General features: G+C 47.8%; 1 protein-coding gene and 1 pseudogene across 3 annotated transcripts; both read right to left on the reverse strand.

Annotated features, from left to right (window-relative positions):
• Nucleotides 1-6,772: 6,772 nt before the first annotated feature.
• On the reverse strand, nt 6,773-14,979 carry LOC142839409 (GTPase IMAP family member 4-like). 3 transcript variants are annotated; one of them, XM_075955527.1, is made up of 4 exons: nt 14,871-14,956; nt 13,860-13,923; nt 11,949-12,018; nt 6,773-8,458 (listed from the first exon to the last, which is right to left on the reverse strand). In XM_075955527.1, the coding sequence occupies exons 3-4, from the start codon at nt 12,004-12,006 to the stop codon at nt 7,527-7,529; spliced, it is 990 nt and encodes a 329-aa protein (XP_075811642.1). In that variant the 5' UTR covers nt 12,007-12,018; nt 13,860-13,923; nt 14,871-14,956; the 3' UTR covers nt 6,773-7,526. The 3 variants fall into 3 exon arrangements, with proteins under 3 accessions (XP_075811642.1, XP_075811641.1, XP_075811640.1); XM_075955526.1 differs by lacking the exon at nt 13,860-13,923 and having other exon boundaries at nt 14,871-14,979; XM_075955525.1 differs by lacking the exons at nt 13,860-13,923; nt 14,871-14,956 and adding an exon at nt 13,707-13,841.
• A 2,332-nt stretch (nt 14,980-17,311) lies between these two features.
• LOC142839457 (GTPase IMAP family member 9 pseudogene) lies at nt 17,312-20,894 on the reverse strand (annotated as a pseudogene).
• Nucleotides 20,895-21,767: the final 873 nt, after the last annotated feature.

A 21,767-nucleotide genomic window follows, 5' to 3' on the forward strand; every position in this document is an offset into this window, starting at 1 on the left:
GCTTCCACATGCATGCTTACACACATGCACATGTACTAACTCACACACATACAAAATGCTTGTGGGGGACAAACATCTTAAGATCCGGGGATGTGCCCAAAGGATCAAAGCAAGCATAAAGTACAGATGACCATGGTTATTATTACACTGCTCAGTCTAGGAGCCCGTGAAAGAATGAATGGATAAGGGAAATATGAGATATGCACATGTGTCTGTTGAGGAAAGAATGCGACTTTATTTGCAATAGAATGGGTGGAATTGACAATTATTATGTTAAGTAAAATAAGCCAGACGTAGAAACACAAATATCACCCTTTTTCTCTCATAGGTAGAATCTGGTTATTTTTTTAAAGACATGAAAGGAAAGAGAAATGATTTGGGAGAAGAAAGGAGACTAGAAGGAGGGGAGAGGAAGTAACTGAGGAAAGCGGGAGCTGACTGGGGCTAGAGAGATGCCTCGGTGGTGAGGAGTGCTCGCTGCTATTCCAGAGACCCAAGTCCAGTTCCCAGCACCTATGTCAGGTGCGTTACAACTGCCTGTAATTCCAGCTCCAAGGGATTCACTGCTTTCTGTCTTCTTCAGGTACCTACACACACACACACACACACACACACACACACACACACACACACAAATAAACAAATAACCTTTCTTTGGTTTTTCAAAACAGGGTTTCTTTGTGTAATAGCCCTAGCTATCCTGGAACTCACTCTGTAGACTAGGCTGGCCTCGAACTCACAGAAATCCATCTGCCTCTGCCCCCTGTGTGCTGGGATTAAAGGCATGTGCCACCATAGCTCAGGATAAATAATTTTTTTAAAGAGGATGTGTGTTGTCAAGTCATAACACATATTATAAATTTATGAAAATGTCACAATGAACTCATCTTTAATAATTAACATACAGTAATAAAATAAATATTTTTCTTTTATTTTCTTTTTATTTATTCAATGCATCTTTTACATCATGCACCTCGATCTCATTCAGTTTCCCATCCCTTCGCATCTGCCTTCTACCACTGCAACCCCCCCCCAAAAAAAAACAACATTTAAGAGACAAGAAGAAATAAAGGAAAAAATTAAAAATCTCGTCATGGAAGCTGCCGTGTGACACAGTGAGTCACGCTGCAAACCCCTTGGGTCATATGTGTTCACTCGCAGGTGTTGGCTGCACAGGGTCATTGGTCTGGTTTGAGACCTCTGGTTTCTGCCACCCCATCCATGCTGGGCTCTCGCTGAGACTCTTCTTGGATATTCTGTTGTTGCCCTATGTTGTGGAGATCCGCAGCCTTGGGTCTGAGGGTCTGGTCCCTTCTCAAGCTCCAGCATCATAGATGGGGTGGATGTTGGGGCAGGCCAAGTCATAACCCTGGTTCTGGGCCTGGGCTGCTGCAGGGTTGGTCCACTGACTGTTTCTCCCTGACCTCACCACCAGGGTGAGCTCTCCAGCATTGCCCCAGCTAGCTCCCTCCTGCGTCACTGAACAAGGGCTGGGGCCAGTTCTCCTGTTTTCATGCCCTCTGAGTTGGCTCCCCCCACCTACGCCATCAGGGTCAGCTCTACATGTTGCCCAGAAGTGCAGGGCTACTCTCACCAACTGGTGAAAAGTACGGACAGCCCTCTGGCTCTTAGGACCCAGGGCCAGCTCCTCCACTTTCCTCAAGGGTTGATGGACAGAAGGGGGAGGCCATCTTTCCCTTGTCTCTGCTACCACAAAACAGATGAGAAATGGGGACAGAGCTCCCACGCTCACCACGTTGGGGCTGGCTCACTCACCCCTCAGCCAACAGGGCTGGCTCTGTTGTGTTGCTCCAGCGAGGTGCAGGGCCTGCCCTCCCAACCACTGCAGCGGCTGGGGCTTAAAGACAGCTCTCCCCTCTTCTTACCTCAGGGACAGCTCCCCCATTTGCCTTAGGTGTTAGTGGGTGGAGGGAAAAGGCGTCTCTCCCCGGCCCATGTTGCTCTCTGGCAGATGAGAAGTGGGCCTGGGTCTCTCACACCACGTTCTCAGGGCTGGCTCACTTGTAACAAGGTCAGCTCTGCCGTGCTGTCCAGATGAGCCGCAGGGCTCACTCTCCCGGGTGTTGCAGCCCGTGAAGGGATCAGCTCCCTTGTAAGGGGTGGGGGAGACATCTTTCCCTTGTCCTCACCACCTCACCACAGACCAGGGAGGCTGTACCAGCTTTGTCCCCCTCACATGCTCAGGGCGCTTGTCCTGTGCTGTCTACAGGGTCAACCCTACGGTGCTGCCCAGGCGAGGCACAGGGCCTGTTCTCCTGAGTGCTGTGGCTGGTGAGGGGGAGGGGAGGAGGGCGTCTTTTCCTCACCCATGCCCCCACATGGGATACAAAAGGGGTGTGTCCGGCTCTCCCCTACCATGCCCTCAGGGCCCTCTCATCCTTGCCCCTGATCATAGGGTCAGCTCTATTGGGATGTCCAGGTAGTGCAGGACCCTCTCTCCTGAGTGCTTGAGCCAGTGAGTGGTGTGGCCATTTCTCCCTAGTGCCGCTGCCAGTGGGGTCGGGGCCAACTCTGCACAGTCCTGTCCGCTCGGCTTTTGGTGGTATAAGGGGCCAGGGATATCAACAGAGACCACAGCTGTGTCAAGCCAGGAAACCAGATGTGGGTCCCAGCAGCAGCCCAGGCCCAGATATCAGCTTAGCACTGGGTAGCAATCAAACCCCTCACCTCTGCCCACTCCCTTCCTCTCTCATCTCTTGAGATATGCCTCTGTCCACAGGACATGAACCGCTCCCTCTCTCTCTCTCTCTCTCTCTCTCTCTCTCTCTCTCTCTCTCTCTCTCTCCCCACACCATATCTCGCTCACTCTAATGGTGCCCCTCTGACTAGTGATACAAAGTGCTGGGTGTGCCTGTGTTTTCTCCTTGGAGCCCAGAGCAAAGCTCAGACCTGCACGTGGGTCTCACTGTCCCGCTCAGTTCGCCATGACGCTGGGCACCCTCATCACAAAGAGATCTTTACAGTGCCCGACCGCCCTGTGGGGGCAGAGCTTCTTCTCGAGTCCTATGGCGGGCTGGGGCTAGAAGGTGTTTGGTTGAGTTCCAACTGTCCAGGCAGCATGCCAAGAGGTCAGAGGCATTGCTGGAGTCCTGTGACATGTCCTAGTATAAAGATTATTTTTTACAAAGAAGATAAGTGCATTGTTTACTTTGTTGTTGTAATAAAATACAATGGCCAAAGTAACTTATGGAAGAAAGAGTTAATTTTGGTTTCCTGTTCTAGATGGGAAGTCCAGAATAGTGAAGGAAAGCAGGGTCGCAGCCAGCCAGAGCAGGAAGCTAAGAGGCCACTCCAGCCGTAAGCATGAAGCCCAGAGTGCATGGTGGGTAGGGCTAGAAACTCACAAATGGAGTCAGATTTTCTTTGGGCCGCCAGCTCACAAAAAGTGACGCAGAGACTTATGATTAATTATGGAAGTTCCGCCTATACTTTGGGCTTGTCCCACTAACTCTTATAACTTAAATTAACCCGTTTTATATTTATCTTTGTTTTGCCTTGTGGCTTTTTACCTCTCTTCCATCTTGAACCTCCTGTTTCCTCTCTGTGTTCTCCACCACCTAAATTCATCTCCTTTCCTTTTCTCTCCCCTGGAAGTTCCACCTAACCTTTTCCTGCCTAGCTATTGACCATTTGGCTTTTTATTAAACCAATCAGAAGACACCGTGGCAAAGACACATCTTCACAGTGTGCAGAAAAGATTATTCCACAACACTCAAATCTGTCCCGGTGATGTCCTTCCTCCAGTAAGGATGCGCCTCCCATAATCTCTCCAAACAGCACCGCCAACTGGGAACCAAGTGTTCAAATACCCGAGCCTCTGAGGGACATTTCTCATTCAAACTACACAATATGTAACAAAATAGAGTTGACTGAATTATAGAAAAGAAGAAGGAAATTATGTCACTTGCATAAATGTGGATTGAATTATAGGTTATCACATCAAGGGAAAGAAAGCAGATTCAGAAAAGCAAATATTGCAAGTTTTCTCCCAAATATTGAAGCTAAAATGTTTTAAGGAAAATGAGGCAGGAACAGGTATGTTTGGGAAAGGGAAGGGGAGCAGAAGGTGGACAAAGAGAAGAGAAGGCAGCGTGCAGGTGTGAATGTGATCAAGGCATGTGTAGAAAATGTCAGGAAAACATCACTTTACATATTACTTCACATATTACCTCACATAACCAATACATGGAAAAAGAAACGCAGGGAGACAAATTCTGTCGCTTTGTATTCTTCAGGTTAAAAGAAAGTGAGCATTCTAAAATGCAGATCAGCCCTGTGCTACAGCGTAAATGTCAGAGGAGTTGGTATTACTACAGTCCAGACTCTTGCTTAGCTGGGAGCTCTGGAGGCATCCCCCAAAGGAGAGAGATAAGCCTTACACCACCACTAATATTACCACTCATGGTGATGGTGATATTAACTAACACACTCGGCATGATGAATAAATAAAGGAGCGCATGCTTCATTTCTTTGTCAATTTACACACGCTAGAGTCATCTAGAAGAGGGAAACTCAGCTGGAAAAATTCTCCATCAGCCTGGCCTGTAGCTCAGTCTATGGGGTATTTTCTTGATCAATGGCTGATACAGGAGGGTTCAGCCCACTGTGGGAGTTGCCGTCTGTTGTGGAATATTACTTTAACTATGTAAAGATATTATACATTTGTTTATGATGTGGATATTACTTTAACTAGACAAAAGAAGATGTGTTACATTTATTTATGCTAGTATGTAAAGATATGTGGCATTTGTTTGACCTTGCCTGCCTACAGCACCTGATTGGTCTAATAAAAAGATGAAGAGCCAATAGCTAGGCAATAGAGGGATACATAGGCCTTACAGGCAGAGAGAATAAATAGGAGGAAGAATCTAGGCTTGAGAGAGAAGAGAACAAGGAAGAAAGAGAGTGACGCACTCAGGGCCAGCCAGACACGGAGTAGGACATACAAAATGAACGAAGGGAAAAATCCCAGAGGCAAAACATAGATGAAGAGAAGCAGGTTAAATTGAGTTACAAGAGCTAGTGACTGGACAAGCGTAAGATAAGGCTGAGCACGCTTAACAAATAGTAAGTCTTCGTGCCATGATTTAGGAGTGGCTTGGTGGCCCAAAAGAAAGCCTGCCACAGCCATTCTTGGACAAGTGGTCCCAGGTTATATTTAAAAGTTAAGCTAAGCAAGCCATGGACAGCAAGAAAGTAAGCAGCAATCCTCCGTGGCCTCTGCATCAGGTCCTGTCTCCAGTCTTCAGTCCGAGTCCCTGTTCTGGCTCCCTGCGTGAAGGATTATACACTTTAAGATGAAATGAACCCTTTCCTCCCCGAGTTGCTTGTGGCTGTGTTGTTTATCACAGCAAACTGTGGTCCTCTATACTCTTTCCACCCCTCTTACATAATGCTCCCCGAACCCTGGACGCAGGAGCTGTGGGTAGGTGTACCAGTTAGCGCTGGGCACACCACAGTGAGTTGTTCTCTGCAGTTTGACTACTGACCTTCTGAAATGGTCACCTGCTGCTGGAAGCAGTTCAGAGAAACCAATTTTGAGATATGAGAGTGTTTGGGTTAAGGCTTTGCCCCAGCCCCTGAATCCATTTATCCGAAGAGTCTGGAATGTGGGGTGGAAGTTCCATCCCAAGCCCCCTCCCCTGGGAGTTGCCTCAGTCCAGACAAACATGTGGTTTTCCAGTCTTCCTTTCCCATTTCCTGTCTGGGGGGCTGGAAGGCCACTGGGGAGCATTGGTATCCATTAAAGTTGGTTTTTTTCTAATTCGGTTTGATTTGGTCTGATTTGGATTACTGCGTTGGCAGAGAGGTTTATTGGGGCACAAAAACTTTTCAGGAAGAAGAAAGTGAGCTGTGAGCTGTCACAGGTGAGCACTGGGAAATGTTGGGACGAACACTGAGGAGTCCTAGAAACTAATAAGTGAGGATAACTCGACTGGCTTTGAACTCACAGAGCTCTGCCTGCCTCTGCCTTCCGAGTGCTGGGATTAAAGGTGTGGGCCACCACCATCCGGCTACGGAAATAATTCTTGCTACCTCTATATGAGAGGGACACTTATGTAGCAGGAAAAGCTCACAGGCTTCAGAAATCTAAGGTACATAACATAATAAAGGTCCAAAAGGGTCGTGGTGTTTGACCAATGAGGAACTGAGAACGTGGCTCAAAGATTTCAGAGCCAAAAAGAGGACGGGACTAGGACAGCACTTGTCTCACAAGCTTGGGAACCTGAGTTTGACTCCCAGAACTTGTGTGAAAAGTTGAACGTGATGGCCTGCACTTGCTAGGGAGGTGGCAGTGACAGCATCCTCAGGACAGCCAGAACAGCCTAGCCAGTGAGCTCAAGGCCAGTGGGAAGCATCGCTGAGGGTGAGGCCTGAGATCACCCTCTACCCTCCACATACGCACATGTACCTGCACGTGCACAAATATGCACACACACATACACACTCACACACATATACGCACCTGCACATGCACCTGCACCTGCACAAACATGCACGCACACATACACACTCACACACATATATACACATGCACCTGCACATGCACAAACATGTACGCACACATACACACTCACACACATATATGCACATGCACCCACATGCTTAAGGAAACAAGGAGGTGCCAAAGGGATAGAGTAAGTCTGGTTTTAAAAGTACCTAAAAATTCTACCAATAAAACAAAATTCATCACTGCTATTACAGCAGCACTGTTCTCCAGGACAAAACAGACTCCAATTCTGAACAAGGATGAAGCAATAGAAAAGTTTATTATAAAAACAATAAGAAAATTAGCTGGGCTGGACAGAAGCAATACAAGCTGGATGTATTGGGGTACGGGGTGGGGTTGGAACAATCAGATCAGTTCTCAAGGAGAGAACTGATTTCACCAAACTGGTTAGAAGGTTGACAGAGAGCTTCTAGAGAGGCACACCTGAGCATACCAAACACTGCAGTGTCATCTATTAAATTGCTAATTTGTGCTCATCCTGAGTTAGTTGACTTATAAGATTTGCTTTGCCATCAAAGGGTAAATAGGGAATAACTTGAGTTTGTAACGAAACAAACTGACACTGAGAACTGTACGGTCATCTATTTCCGCCTAAAGATTACCTCATGCAAAGAATTGACCTTCTAGTAGAACATAGAAGACTCTTGTCAAAAAACCTGAGCAGCAGTGTATAGAAGCTGCAGTTGAAGATTATTGTTGAGAATCCAGAGGAGGATGAATGGGAACATCTTACAGTCATCTCCTGGGGGCTCCTGGGTGACTTTCTCTGAGGAAGAACGCAAGAGTGACGAGCATTAATACATCTGATTAGAGCTGTATTAGAGGATTGGTCTGTTTCTTTGCTAAGTCAATTGAACATCTGCCAACTGCCAAAGGTGCCTTTTACTCTTAGTTCTGGAGGACGGAAAGCAGAGCATTTGGCCAGTGAGGGGTGGGCAGGGTTATCAGGAACAAACGCAGAAAGCAGATGAGGTCTAGTCTTACAGACCAGGTCTTAGCCATCTTGCATAAACTGACTGATGATGAAGCAAGCAAGCTTCCATATTTTTAAGATCACTTCAAGTATCTCACTTTGGTTCTCCACTTCCCTCCTAGCATTTTGCTGTCTCTCTGTGTAGTAAGCCTCTGTTCTGGTGAACTCCCTCTCCATCTGTGCCTTTCTCCTCTCCCTCTCCAGCTGATCTTTCAGGTCTCTAATCTGCTCTTCATACTCGTCTCTTATCCGCGCTAGCTCTCTCTCCAACTCCTGTCTGTAATGCTCTTGCTTCTCCCGGGTTTGTTTCTGAATCTCTTTCTCAGCACTTCCATACATCTTGTTGGTAAAGCATCTTCCTCCATTTTCCATCACCATGCGCTGGACCAAGGTCAACAGCTGTGTTCTCTGGTCCTCCTGTTCAGCTCCTGACGCTCTGTTGTTGAACAAACAGTAGTGACCCTCGAACTTACGGATCAGTTCTTGAATGCCTTCAGGAGCTGACTTTAAGTACTCACGGATATCGGTGTCTTCCAGGTCATCCTTCCTGGTGAGCAAGAGAATCATGAATTTTCTAGCCTCATTTCCAAACATGCTTAGAATCTTCTGTGTAGCCTTATGGTCTTCCACGGTGTAGCGCCCCAATGGGACCACCAGGAGCAGAGCATGGGGCCCTGGGGAGGTCAGGGCAACACAGCGAGCGATCTCTTTTTGCGTGTCAACATTTGGTACCTCAGTGTCAAAAACACCAGGCGTATCCACGACAACAAGCTCTCTCCCACCCCAGATGCTCACCCTTTTCTCACAGACCTTGGTAATGGATTTTGCACAAATGCCAGAATGAAACACCTTTTCCCCGAGGATGCTGTTCCCTGTCGCACTCTTTCCTGCTCCCGTTTTTCCCAGTAAGACAATTCTCAGTTGGGAATTTTCCTGGTCTTGGTCTCCAAGCTCTAGAACATCAAGGAAATAAAACCAGTGTTAGACGCAGTCCCCAACAGTTAAACGCGCAGTCCCACCATCCAGTGCCTGCTCTCTTGCTTCTCTGCTTGCGGGCTTTCCCCCTGGCTGCCATCTCTGCCCTCCCAGGGTCTACAAACAACCCCTGGGTCTAAAAGGCCATCTTGGAGGACTTGACAAAGAGGTTCGGGTACCTCCCTTGATCTCTTTTCTTCACTGCTTCTTTTCAGTATTCTTTTGAGCTCTTCCTTCTGACCCTTTGTGGCTTCTAAGCCCCCAGAGGAGGAAATAAAAGTTTCAGAAAAGAACTGTGAGCTGCTTCCAACAACGACCCCACTAACGGAATCCAGCGCAGAACACAAAGGATGAGTTTGGGGCATCTGCCGGGAAGAATGTCTTCTTTCTGATTTATATTTAGAAATGACTTGTTCTCCTTACAGCTGAGAGCCAAGTAGGGGTGATGTACAAGTTTTAAGATAGCTCCTCATACTGGCCCAGGCCCTCTGCATGCATATATATTACAGCTGTGTAACTTGGTTCTCCTGTGAGACTCCCCTAACAGTGGGAACAGGGACCATCTCTGACTCTTTTACAGGCTTTTGGGACCCTACTCCTCATACTGTGTCGCCTTGCCCAGCCGTAATACATGTGAAGGTGCTTAGTCTTACTGCAACTTGATATGCCATGTTTTGTTGATGTTCATGGGAGACCCACCCTTTCCTGGATGGAGATGGAAGAGGAGGAGATTGGGGGTGGGCAGCAGGGAGGGACAGGAAGGGGGTGAGGAGCTGGGAGGGGAGGATGAGGAAGGTTGCAACTGGGATGTAAAATAAATAGATGAATACAAATAAAAATAAAATAAAGACTCAAGGGAATAAGGATAATTCCCCATGTTTGGAAACCAGAATCCTATGATGAAGAAATAATACAGCTGAGAATACTGCCTGAGACGACCTGAGAAGATGAGAGGGCAGCTTCCGCTAGTATTCATTTAGCTGCACAGCGGAGACCCCCATTTGAAAAGTTCTTGTAGGCTTTGGTTCTTTGGCCATAGGAAGGAAGGATGGGAAAAGGTCCCAGTCGTAGCTCCTGTGCCCTGATTGGCCACTGTTGGTCCCTGTGGAGATGAGCCATGGTTGGACTGCAGTGTGTGCCCCAGTCCTTCCCATCCCTGAATCCCTCCTCTCTGGGACGGAGATGTTCAGCTCTTCCCAGTAAAATGTAGCCAGTGGGACTGGCTCTGGAGGACACGATGACATGCTCTGACTCTGGAGGACCGGCATCAAAAGTCCCAAGAGCCTTTAAGCACCATGGGCTGCCCGCTCCTTTGACTCCTCTGCAGCCGCCGTGTGAAGACACCTGGACTAGCTTGCTGGACAGCAGCAGCCGAATGAGACCCCACCATCCTGGCCTGCCCAAGAGCTAGTTCACCACCCAAAGCTTTTGAACTACAGGTCGTGACCCCATGTGGGGCCACAAAACTGAACATGAGAAGCAGGAGGAAAAGCTAACAACAGTAAAGGATTCTGAATACACAGCAACTAAAACTCATTTCAAGATCAAAGGTTTAGTGAACGTGTAATGTCTCTCACCGCCTTCCCTGTGTTTTATGGTGAAACGACAACCTTGGTTCTGACCAAACACCACCAATACTTGGCCTCGCTCATACCATGCAGCACCAATAACCGCTGCCCAGAGCATTTTGGCTCAGATTTGAGACTATTGCCACTTTGTGTTGTGTACTTAGTGAGTGGCATTCTTACAGCTGATTATTGTAAAACTAAAATACCAGCAACCCTGGAAAATGTCCGAGATGCTCTGTCCTGCAGCAGCAAATATTCAGTCACACTCACATAAGCAAAACACGCAAACCTCCTCACTAGTGTGCAGCTATGCTTATTTTTTTGAAGTTGAAGAAAAATAACAATACATTCATTAACGTTAGATTTCTTACTTCCTTTGAGCATGCCATACACTTCTTCAGTGTTGCCAAGGACTCGTTTTTAAACCCAACTTGTACGTAGTCATAGTGTACGATGAATGCTTTAAAGGGATATAATACTGACCATCTCCATTGCTCACAAACTATGTTTTGTGGTGAGAACACTTAAAATCTACTGTCTTATCAACCATAAAATTCAGTATTAAGTATGTTCACTATGCTATGTAACAGGTTTCCAGAATGTATTCATCCTATCTAACTGAAACCCCTTACTACATGGGCAGAAAAAGATATGTTTTAATCTTTAAGAAATGGTAAATTATATGTCTGTCTCTGTGTGTGCGTATCAAAAAATTATTTCAAATTTCTTATCTTTGATTTGTAAACTGTTTTATGTACTTATGTACCTGAAGTCACATAAATGTTTCTTGAAAAGCAGCAGCGGGGGGCGGGGTGGGGGGAGTTTCAGCCCTGAAGTGCACACACCTGTGAGTCTGCCAACACCCTGACAGGAACCAGTAGCTTGCCAAGGTGCATCTGTGAGCCTATCGGGACTCTGATGGGGAACCACTAGTGTGTCATAAGTACATGAGTGACACATCTGTGAGCCTATCGGGACTCTGATGGGGAACCACTAGCTTGCCGCAGGTACATGAGTGAGTACCCAACTTTAACAGGTGTGATTCAGACCCCAGGAATGCCTGACTGACTCCCAACATCTGGAGCCAAAGAAATGGGTGATATTTGAAGGTACTACACTGTAAGGCAGTCTGATAAAACAGCAGAATCTCAACTGACATAATGAATATGGTGGACGAGGAGCTGGGCGTGCCCAGTGACACACTGATTTATTTGTTAGTTGGAAAATGAGGAACCTGGAGCAGGGACCCAGATGGGGTTCAATTGCCCCCACATTGTTTTCTCCTGATCCTCCTTTAGGAAAGGACAGAGATATCACCAGAGAAGCCACAACCAAAGAGGCCACAGGCAGCCTCTCTGCCATGTTCACATTGTAGGAAGGAGGAAGTAAGAGGCTGTGCTGAAGTCAGGCGAGGTGGTCCACTAGGGAGACAGGAGCAGGACGGCTGCCACACGCTCCCAGCTGGCCTGGCCCACAGTGTGAGAGTCTGCGTCCACACAAACAAAAGACGGAAAAAGAAAGAAGAAAGGGAGGGCTATGCCAGGGTGAGGACCACTGACAGGCCCTGTGGATTCTCCTGCTTAGCCAGATGGATGTCACCCTATGAAGAGAGCGAGAGCGCGAGGAGAGGAGGGCAGCGGCTGACAGGGCTTTATCCTGCTCAAGTGGGGACTGACCATCAGGGCAGGGGGGACTGCCCACCTCCGTGCCTGCCTCCCCACTTCTCCACGCCCCCTACCCCCAAACCCCCGCACTCCCACAGCCCCCACACCCCCATGCCCCTGCACTCCCACAGCCCCCCGCATTCCCACACCCGCACCCCAGCACCCCCACGCCCCCACACTCCCACCCCCGCACCCCCCACATCCCCACACCCCCGCAGCGCTCCAGCTCCTCTCACCATAGCCGGCCCTGGGCTTCCCGGTTGTGGACCCCACACCATCGTACTGGGCTGCCATTGTCTCTTGACTCTGCAGATAAAGAAACAGACAATGCATTTTCTGAAGAACACTCGGAACCCAATCTCCTGAAGCCAGCATTGAACTTTCGGCCATAAACTCCAGACTTTTATTTCTCCTGCTCCATACCCTAGACCTCACCTCAACACTCCATTTTCGGGCTATTCTTTTTCTTACACAAACTTAAATACTTGCAGCACCTCCTTGCACTTGTCCTGGCTCGGGACCTCTCTCAAGCGGTTGAGTGCTGTAGCGTCTTTTATAGGAGTTCCTTCAGCATTCCAAACTTCTGCCTCTGCTTCTCATTGTGACTTTTGCTCTTTCAAGGACATCTCTTATAAAGGCTGGCCAGGATAGAAGCCCTAACTACTCCCCACCTCCGGGATGGCTCCCTGGTGAATGACGTCACCATACAGCCAATGGCTCTTGCCGGACTAGGCACTCCATTACAGCCTTTGCTTCCTGCCACACATCAGCCCATCCCAAATCCTATTGACGCTCCTTTCATAAATCTCATTTGTCTCTTTGTCTCTACCTTCACACAGATCAAATCTACTGCCAAAATCTACTTTACTTGTCTTCAGGGTAACAGGCGTTGGTCAGATACCCTAGCATGAAGACTCCTGCCACACTCCTGAAACCTGGCAGTTGTGTCTTCGTGTTATTAGGTCCACAGTCACTCAGCATCAAAGAGATACATTGTCTAGACCCCAATCTCCCCTCATAACTATGTTGTCCTGTCTAGATGGAGAATTAACATCTTTCTTGTCATGTGAAAACAGGAAATAAGCAGAAAAGAAGCTCAAACCTCTCCAAGTTCTAGTACCCCATAAATAATCACTTCCATGTTTTGGGGTAACTGGACTTCTTTTTTATGATTGTGTGCAGATAATTTTTTATGAAAAAGAAACAGTATCACTTTATTGTCTACTGTTAAGATTCAGTGTTCTGCCAGGCAGTGGTGGTGCACACCTTTAGTCCCAGCACTCAAGAGGCAGAGGCAGGCGGATCTCTATGAGTTCAAGGCCAGCCTGGTCTATAGAACAAGTTTCAGGACAGCCAGGGCTACACAGAGAAACCCTGTCTCAAAAAACAAACAAACAAAAGACCTTTTTAACTTTGCGTTTTACTTTTCACTTTGTCAATGCTTTGAGCGCTCTATTCTAGCAGCGCATGGAGCTGAGGAAGAAGGTGGCTGAGGGGCTAAGAGCGCTTGCTGCTTTTACAAAGAGCATGGGTTCCGTTTCCAGACCCACATGGCACTCAAAACTGTCTCTAACTCCAGTTTCAGATGATCTGATGTCTCCTTCTGGCCTCCTGGAGAACCAGACCTGCACATGGTACATATATGCATACATGTACACGTACATATACATGAAATCAAAACACTTATACACATAAAGTAAAAATATCTTAAGGAAAAAATAGACTTGAATTTTACTTTTCTTGTTTGAATTCCCTAGCGACTTTTGTTCATCTTTAGAAGGTGGTTTGGGCTACCGAAATGACCCAGAGGTCTCGGCGTGATCATCCCTCTCTGAAGAAACTGACCTCCCTGTGCGCCAGGGTCCTCTCATCTCCTAGGCTTTGTGGGAACCCCCCTTCCTGGGGTACTGCTCCAGCCCACTGCTTCCTGAGGGGCCCTGTCTAACCCCTCTCCTGCAGCAGCACCAGCCCGAGCTGCCAGCTCCCGAGGTCACCTGTTTCTCACTGCTCAGGAGTGTTTCTCCGTCAGGGCATGGTGGGAGCATGAGATTGTTCTCTAACATTTGCTGTCTCCTCTCAGGCTATGTGACGGGAAACTTCCTGGGTACAGGCACAACACTGGACGAAGGGCGGTCTTGGTTCTTTACCTTCCTCTGTCGGGTGGTGGCCTGTGTGTGCAGCAGTCCCTTCCTCGTTAACCAATACACAGACCTGCAGAAACACCCAGCTCGTTTTGCATGCTTCTTCTACCTACTACCCATAAATATTGTTGAGAACTCTGGAGACGACTGTGTCCAGGACAGGCTGGAATGTCCTTTGTTAAGGAGAGAGTCTCCACACAGAGACCCATCAATTACAGATGTGAAACAGAAAGCCAGATGTTTTTTGTTTTTTATTTTTTTGAAAGAGGCTCATTTCTTTATGTCTGAAGAGGTGGATAGAAGACAGCTTCTCCTAAACTAGAAAGGGAAAACACTCAGCTCTTAATGGAGCTGGTACTGGCGATTAACAAGGAGAGACAGAGGCTGGGGGAGGGGCGGGGGAATATTTAGACCGAGTTCATATGTAAAACCAAGACCTGTGCTTTGGTAGGTGCTGATTTCGTTGACTAAGTTCCCATCCCTCAGGCTATGAGCAAACATCCTCTACTGGCTTCAGAACTGTGGTCCCAGTGAGTGTAACTTAGACCTCCCTGAAGGGAGCTCAAGTCTTCCGTGAACCCAGGAAAGAATGGTTCCCCAGGAAGCAGCTTGAAGGAAAAAGATAAGAGCCAGTGAGGACCCTGACCTGTGTGCCAGCTTGGAGGAGGACACTCGCCAAGCTGTGCCTGTTAGGGATCCCCCACCCCTACCTTTTCTTCTCCTGCTCCCTCCAAGCTCATTCATTCATTCTCTTCCTGGAAGAGCCAAGTTAAAATTGTTTCTGACCAGTGAAGGAACACTTTCTCCATAAAGAATGTACCCTTGCAGCAATGGACCCTGAGGCATACATGAATTTGTAGGACTCAGCCTTCAGAACAGATTACAGCCTAAAATTAGCAGGCAGGAAACACGGACCAATAAGCACAATGGTCTGCCAGGGGTTTTACTAGACACAGCCAACAGAGCAGCCCCCTCCTCACCAAGTTCAACACTCCCACACTGCACCCCAATTCTTACCTGGAAAGGTCCTGTGGCCTTCTCTGATTTTACAGTGGTGCTGAACCCAGAAGAGAGAGCCGCAGAGGAAGCGTGGGGGAGGAAGTGTGGAGACAGGAGCACACAGGGACCCACCCATCTACCCCGCAGCACTGCGGAGCTCTACAGTCTGGCGTTCTGTGCCATCTAACAAGGCTCCCAGGGCCGCTGGTAGCTACTGGACGCTCGAGATAGGAGAAATCAAATGAGAAATAAAGCATTTCAGTGGCTTGGCTGACAGTGACACTGACTCTCCCATGTGCTTACCTATTTACAAATTAGCGGGAGTGAGGGGCTCCTTGCCACTAGCAAATAGTAGAATCTACTTTTAATTGGGGTGCTTAGATAATTTATACTTCAGATAATTCACTGTGTGACTGGATTTCAGCGGAACCTCTCTATCATACCTCCTCCCCTCCAGGACCAGGAAGCACTTCAGAAAAGGGGTTGGAAAGATCGGAGGCAGCGGGCGTCTGCAGGAAACAGTACTTGCTCGGTATGACAAGGCCATTTCACTGTGGGGAGAGGGGACACAACGCCGGGAGGGAAAGGAGAGGGCTAGAGAAGGAATTCGAGGGGGGACTGGGGTGGAATTGATCGAAACACATTACGTGAATTTATAAAGTTCTCTAACGATAAAACTGATCATCCTGCTACCAGCTTCTCTGTCTGATCTGTTCTTTCTCTCCCTTTCTCTACTATTCTGCCTACTTTGTGGCTGATTCTTGGGTGACTTTGCTTTTATCCCTTCTTATTCAGGACAGCCCTTGTTGGGTGGGTGCTTCAGGGTCCATGCAAACCTCTTCGACTTGGACTAGTCTCCTTTCAAATTCTGTGCAGCCCTCCCGCATGTGTAGCAGAAGAGCCTGGCGTCTCCACACTGTTGTTACGTACTTGGCAGCTGCATGTTTTATAACCAAGGGACCGCCAGCCCTGGGTAGTTACTCGGACAGAGATCAGCAGGGAGAACTTAGATTCTGGATCCTAACACAAAGAACAGGAGCGCTGGGGAGGGGGAGTAGTGGGTCAGATTATCCAAATTTCAACCTCCAGGAAACCTATTTATTCGGTGACTTTGATTCCCCAGGTTCACCAGTGAAATCTGGTAACTTGGCACAGAATCACCAAGCAAGCAGGTGGTGCTGACATAGGTCCTGACCAAGTCCCTTCTTCACCGCAGGCCTTCTAAACCTTCCTCTCACCTTTCCACGTCCTGCACTGTGCACTGAAGGGCCCGTGAATGTGTAGCCTTCAGTAACCAGGATGCTGGGAGCCGAAAAGTCCCCATACGAAACTGACATCTTTCTCCAATCTGTGGACTCCCTTCTCCTACTTACACAAATCTCCAGTCCACCTCATTAGTTTTGCGGCAAAGAGACCAGAGGGTGGTTTTTCATTGCAATTCTCGAGAATCTGTGAACTCTATGTCAGCCCATTTCCCAGAACCCTCTGAGAGTAAGACAGTTGGTGTTAAATGTATCTGTGCCCTTGCAACGCTTCCTGCCTGCATCAGCCGCAGACATTTCCTGTCCCATCGCCTTCACCTGTCGTCTTACTCATCACTTGAGTTGTGGCCATTTCACGGGGGAGAAAGGTGAGGATGGAGAGACCATGCATCCTGCCAGTAACATGAGGTGGTACCCAGAACAGGCTGTGAGGAGAGGTTGAGAGAGGGAGAAACATCGCAGGGAGACCTCAGCACACTAAACTGTGCTCAGTGGTCTCCCTGAGTGGCACTTTGGACCGGCATTGGCCTACCAAAGAGCTTTCCTCTGCCTTCCACCTGAAGAGGGGACCTAGCTCTGGCCACTCAGCTCAGTCTTGAGTGGGTGTGTTGTGTGCACAGTGTCTCTGCCTTTTAGAATCAATGTGATAGGAGTTTTAAAAGCCTAAATTATTAATAAAACACCTAGCAAATTCATTATAAACATTATCAAAAAGACCAGTAGTTAAGAGCACTTACTGCTCTTCCTGAGGACCCGGGCTGGATTCCCAGCACTCATGTGGTGACTTAGAACCATCTGTAACTCCATTTCCAGGGGATCTGTCCCCTCTTCCAGTCTCTGTGGGTTCCATTTATACACATACATACAGACAAACACCCATCTATACAAAATTTTTTAAATAATCTACATGAAGGTCACAGCTGGGAAACCCCATTGATGCCATGACTCCCCTAACAGATTCTGGAACTGGTGAGGGTGGGGGAGCACAGTCTCCAGTTTTGTACCCACTGCTGAATGCTCCAGCCTCTAATGTATTGTCTCAACACATGGTCACATGAATAGTACGAGTTCAATTCTGTGAGACATAAAGCAAAACAAAGTGTTATAAATTTGGGGAGGAAAATTTATAGGGAAAAAGAGGGAGCGGGAAGAAGTTGGAGAACCAGAGGAACGGAATTCATTAATAAAAACAAAAAAATCAAAATATTTTTTATTATTAGTTATATTGAACCCACAGCTATTTAAAATACCCTTGAGAATACAGAATGGCCATGAGTAGGTCTGTGTAACCACGTGAAAGTATTTTGTGCATTTTGTTCTGATCTGTTCTATTTCCATTTAACAATGCATCAGAGATTTCAAAGTCAAGATAGGTTGGCTTATGGAAAGTCAATCACACCATAACGCTGTGGTCTAGCACCTAGCCCACGGCAGTGTTGTTATACACCATGGGCAGCCTCACATCTAACACGCCTACTAAAGGGATCCCAGGGCTATCAAGGGTATAAAAGTAAAAGCGCTAGCAGCGATGAGATACTTGACAAACACCTGGAAGAGGGGAAGGTGAGAGTTCACTGGACAGAGCACGGACATCCCGCAAAGCCCAGAAAGTCTAGAGGTGGGTAGCGACAGACTGAAGCACAAAACGCAGCTCAAGTTCAGAAACAACAGCTATAAAGAACCAGGCTACTAGAGGATGACGTTGGGGTTGGTGGAAACAGTGGGACCTATCGTCTCCTCCCTCCCCCTAATTCAGAGAACTGCACTTCATCTTCTCCCAGGAAGATGGTGAGAAGGTTTTCAAAAGATGAGAACCTCGCACAGAAGCCTAGGACATCCCAGCACGTAAGGGTTCATTCTGCAGCCATCTGTGCCTGCTCTGCCACCTGTAGCGGGACTCTCAGGCCCACTGCAGAGCTGCCAGACAGCTTTCCTAGTGACTTAAACGTGTGAGCGTGTGCGCATGTGTATGCGTGCGCAAGCTTATGTGTGTGCGCGCATGTGTGCGTGTGCGTGAGTGCATGCGTGTTCGTTCAGGAAATAGACGCTGCCATCAGGAGCTCACAGCAGATATGGACCTGGGTAGGGGAGGAGCTCATAAGAACCTGTCCACCCTGCTGAGCTAGCAACTGCTGATGGGTTCCGGAAGAGGAAGAGTCATTGTCTTCCATTGTGTTCCTCCTGATCAGCCCACCAGGCTCTGATAGATTGTTCGAAACCTATTATCACCCACACGAAACTAGTTAAACTCAGTGGATCACAATGCAAAAAACATACCAAAACAAAAAGACATGAATTCAATCCGAACACATTATATGCATGTATGTATGAAATTGTCAAAGAACAAATGTCATTAATATAAAAGAATGGCATTTACATCACGATGTCAACTTGTCCCAAATAATTGAAAGCAGTCCACATATCTTCTTGAAAATATACCCAAATATATTCTCTTCAGCCTTTTCCTTCAAATTTTCCATTTTCTCATCATAATTTTTCTTTGCAGAATCAATCCGTTTCTTCTTTTCTTCTTCTGATTTATGAGCACATTCCCTTTTTATTCTTTTGATTTCAGTATTGAGTTCCTGAGCGTAAGTTTCCTCCAGTTCCCTTAGACATTGTCTCAGCCTTCTGCCTATGTCCTCGTATATCTTTTCAAAGAAGTAAGAGCCCCCGTTCCTGTCCACCATTTGCTCTATCAGTTCTACCAGCTGCTTTACTTGATTTTCTCGCTCCGCCTCTACCGCTTTGTTATTAAAGGCCAGGTAGCGTTTCCCACACTGCGTGATGACATTATTTAGCTTGTCATTTGGCTCGCCTAGAAAGGCATCCAGGCTCTGGTCCTCAAGGTCATCTTTGCGAGTAAACAAGACAATCATGTACCTCATGGCTGCCTCCCCAAAAAGACTCTTGATCAGGGAGACAGTTTTTTGCTCTTCCTCCGTGAAGCGGCCCAGCTGCAGAACCAGGATGATGGCGTGAGGCCCAGGGCAGGAGTAGAGAACACAGCGACTGATTTCTGTACATGTGTCTTTCATGGTCTTCTTGGTGTCAAAGAGCCCAGGGGTGTCAACTACAACAAGGTTTTTCCCCTTCCATTCCCTGGATGCCTTCTGGCAGGTCTTGGTAACAGCGTGGGCAGAAATCTTAGACTCGAACTGACGTCTCCCAAGGATGGTGTTTGCTGTGGCACTCTTTCCGTTCCCAGTTTTTCCCACCAGAATGATCCTCATCTCAGTGTTTCTGTGGGCGGCCATGTTGAGGCAAGCAGATTCTGAAGGCAGGGAATGCTCAGATCTTAAGGGGAAGAGAGCAAAGTTGTCGATTAGATAAATGTGAACGGCCCCAATCCTTTCTTTTCTTCCCTTCCCTAAACTTTTGCAATGTTCTGTTATCTTCATGCACCCTATAGAGACAGAAGATGAAGCACTACAAGGGAGGAAATAGAGAAATCGAACAGCTCCTCCATAGAAGAATGTCCCTCCATGGGATTCTACAGGGAAATCCCACTGTTCCTGTAGAAGTCAGGGGATGACTTTGTGGGGTTGGCTCTCTCTTTCCACCTTTCCGTGGGTTCTGGGCACTGAACAGTGGTTGCCAGGCTTGTGCAGAAAGAGCCTTTATGTGCTGAGCCATCTCAGTAGCAACACCCTCCCCAGCACACTTTTAAAACCCTGACAATCTGGATGCCTTTTGAACTGTTTGTAATAACACAGAAAGGATATTTCTACTCCTGCTACCAGCCGACGCGCCATCCCCAATGCCAGGTCTGAGTGAGTGCACCCAAATCTCTGCTGTGCCCAGCCAGGAGCATGCACCAGGATGACCATAATGTTCAATAACTTACTATATATTTTATGAAGAACTAGGAGAAGCAGTCTAAGATGGCAAACATAAAGAAACAGTAAGAAAGCAGAAGGGCTCACTCCCCCGATGTGACCAGTACACAGTTGAATGTATGTCTTTAAATATCACATTGATGTCAGAAATATGTTCACTTATGATATGTTAATACAAAAGAAACACAACACACACAAAAACAAAAGCAAAACAAACAAGCAATAACAACAACAGCAACAAACAGGACAGTTAAAACAACCCTGAATAATGAGAGAATCACTGGGGCTGTCACCGCCTCAGATTTCAAGGCCGTGATGCAGATGCTACAGAAATCAATAAGGAAGGAGAACAGCAGACAGGAAGCCCTGGGCCACCCGCAACTGCAGGTTCGTCCTGCGCTGTGCCTTCAGAGCAGCTAATGTGGCCTTCGTGGCCCCACTCCACCTCACCCCAGGGACACACAGGCAGAGTTCTCTGTTGTCCAGTGGGAGGAGTCAGCACCCTGGGTTCTAACTCTCCTCTGCCCAGGATGACCGGGGGAACTAAGTCATCAGACTTTCTGAGGAAAGAAAAGTGACTTAGACAAATGATCTGAGCTGTCTCCGGGCTCTGAAGAGCCTGCCTTGAGTCAGAACTTTCTGAGAAGAGTGTCGGGCTACACTCTGTGTCCTGCACCACAGCTACCTATGGGCTGATGAAGGCTTCAGCTTGTTGATTCGGCTCCTTGCACCCCTGAACCCCCACCACTCCCACCAGCAGCACCCTCCCTGTGAAGCTGCAGAAACAAAACCTGCACCCCAATAGATGCCCCGTCCCCCATTGCCTCTCACACTTCCCTTCCCCTGTCCAACCAGACTCACCTTCTTCAGGAACTGACGAGGGCTCAAGGCTTCTCTGGGGCCTATTTGAGCTGTGCTCGCGCTTAACTGTAAAGCAAAACTGCTGCATTCCCAGCCTGCCAGGCAGGAAGTTCTATGGGCGGAGTCAATGAAGAGACTATGACCTTTAAAGAAGCAGAAATATTGTCCTCTAACTTATGGGTGCTTCTGCTTTGTCGAGGTTAAGCTTTCTGTCTGAATGTCTGCTATAATGCCAAGAATTTCAAAATCTGTTTTAAAAAATCTTCTGGATTGTTTTCTGTTTTTTGAGACACAGCCTCAGGCTAGTCTTGAGTTCACTGTGTATTGAGAATGGCTGGTGTGATTTATTTAAAAACAGCGAGAAGAGAGTCACACCGTGCAAAAGGGCTCACATAAGAGATTTAGTGGAAGAGGAGAGAGAAGGGGCAGAGACAGGTCCTGGGGGACAAGAGTAAAGGGAGGGAGGGAGGGAGGGAGGGAGGGAGATAGGATGTGGATAAGGCTCACCTTTTGAAGGGGAACTTAGTGAATGTGCACAGGAGGTGCTCTTAGTGGCTGCAGCTGAGGACATACCCTGCCAGGACCCCAAGGGCAGGCCAGTCCAGGGGCCTGAATACTAACAACCCTCCTTGTTACTCATCATAAAAAGGAGAGGAGTTAGAAAGGGGTAGCAGGTGAGGAGGGGACGAGGATGCTGTGTTCTCAAGACTCTGCTTCATGCTGACCTGGGGGCATCGCTAGATTTGGGGGACCTGAGAAAACTGGGGGGTGACTATGTCCTGGAGCAACTGGCTGTTTCACTTCCCTGTCCTGGCTCTGTGGAACCATCAGGTGCTGCTTGGACCTAGCAAAATGCTGTTTGAGCTGGATCCAAGTCAATTCCCTGGGGCTTAAAGCCCAGGAAGAGAGCGGATCTGTTGAGGGTGGAGCAGGTGGGTAGGGTCCCAGCGTGA

The sequence above is a fragment of the Microtus pennsylvanicus genome, chromosome 21 (assembly GCF_037038515.1).
Source record: "Microtus pennsylvanicus isolate mMicPen1 chromosome 21, mMicPen1.hap1, whole genome shotgun sequence".
Classification (NCBI taxonomy): domain Eukaryota; kingdom Metazoa; phylum Chordata; class Mammalia; order Rodentia; family Cricetidae; genus Microtus; species Microtus pennsylvanicus.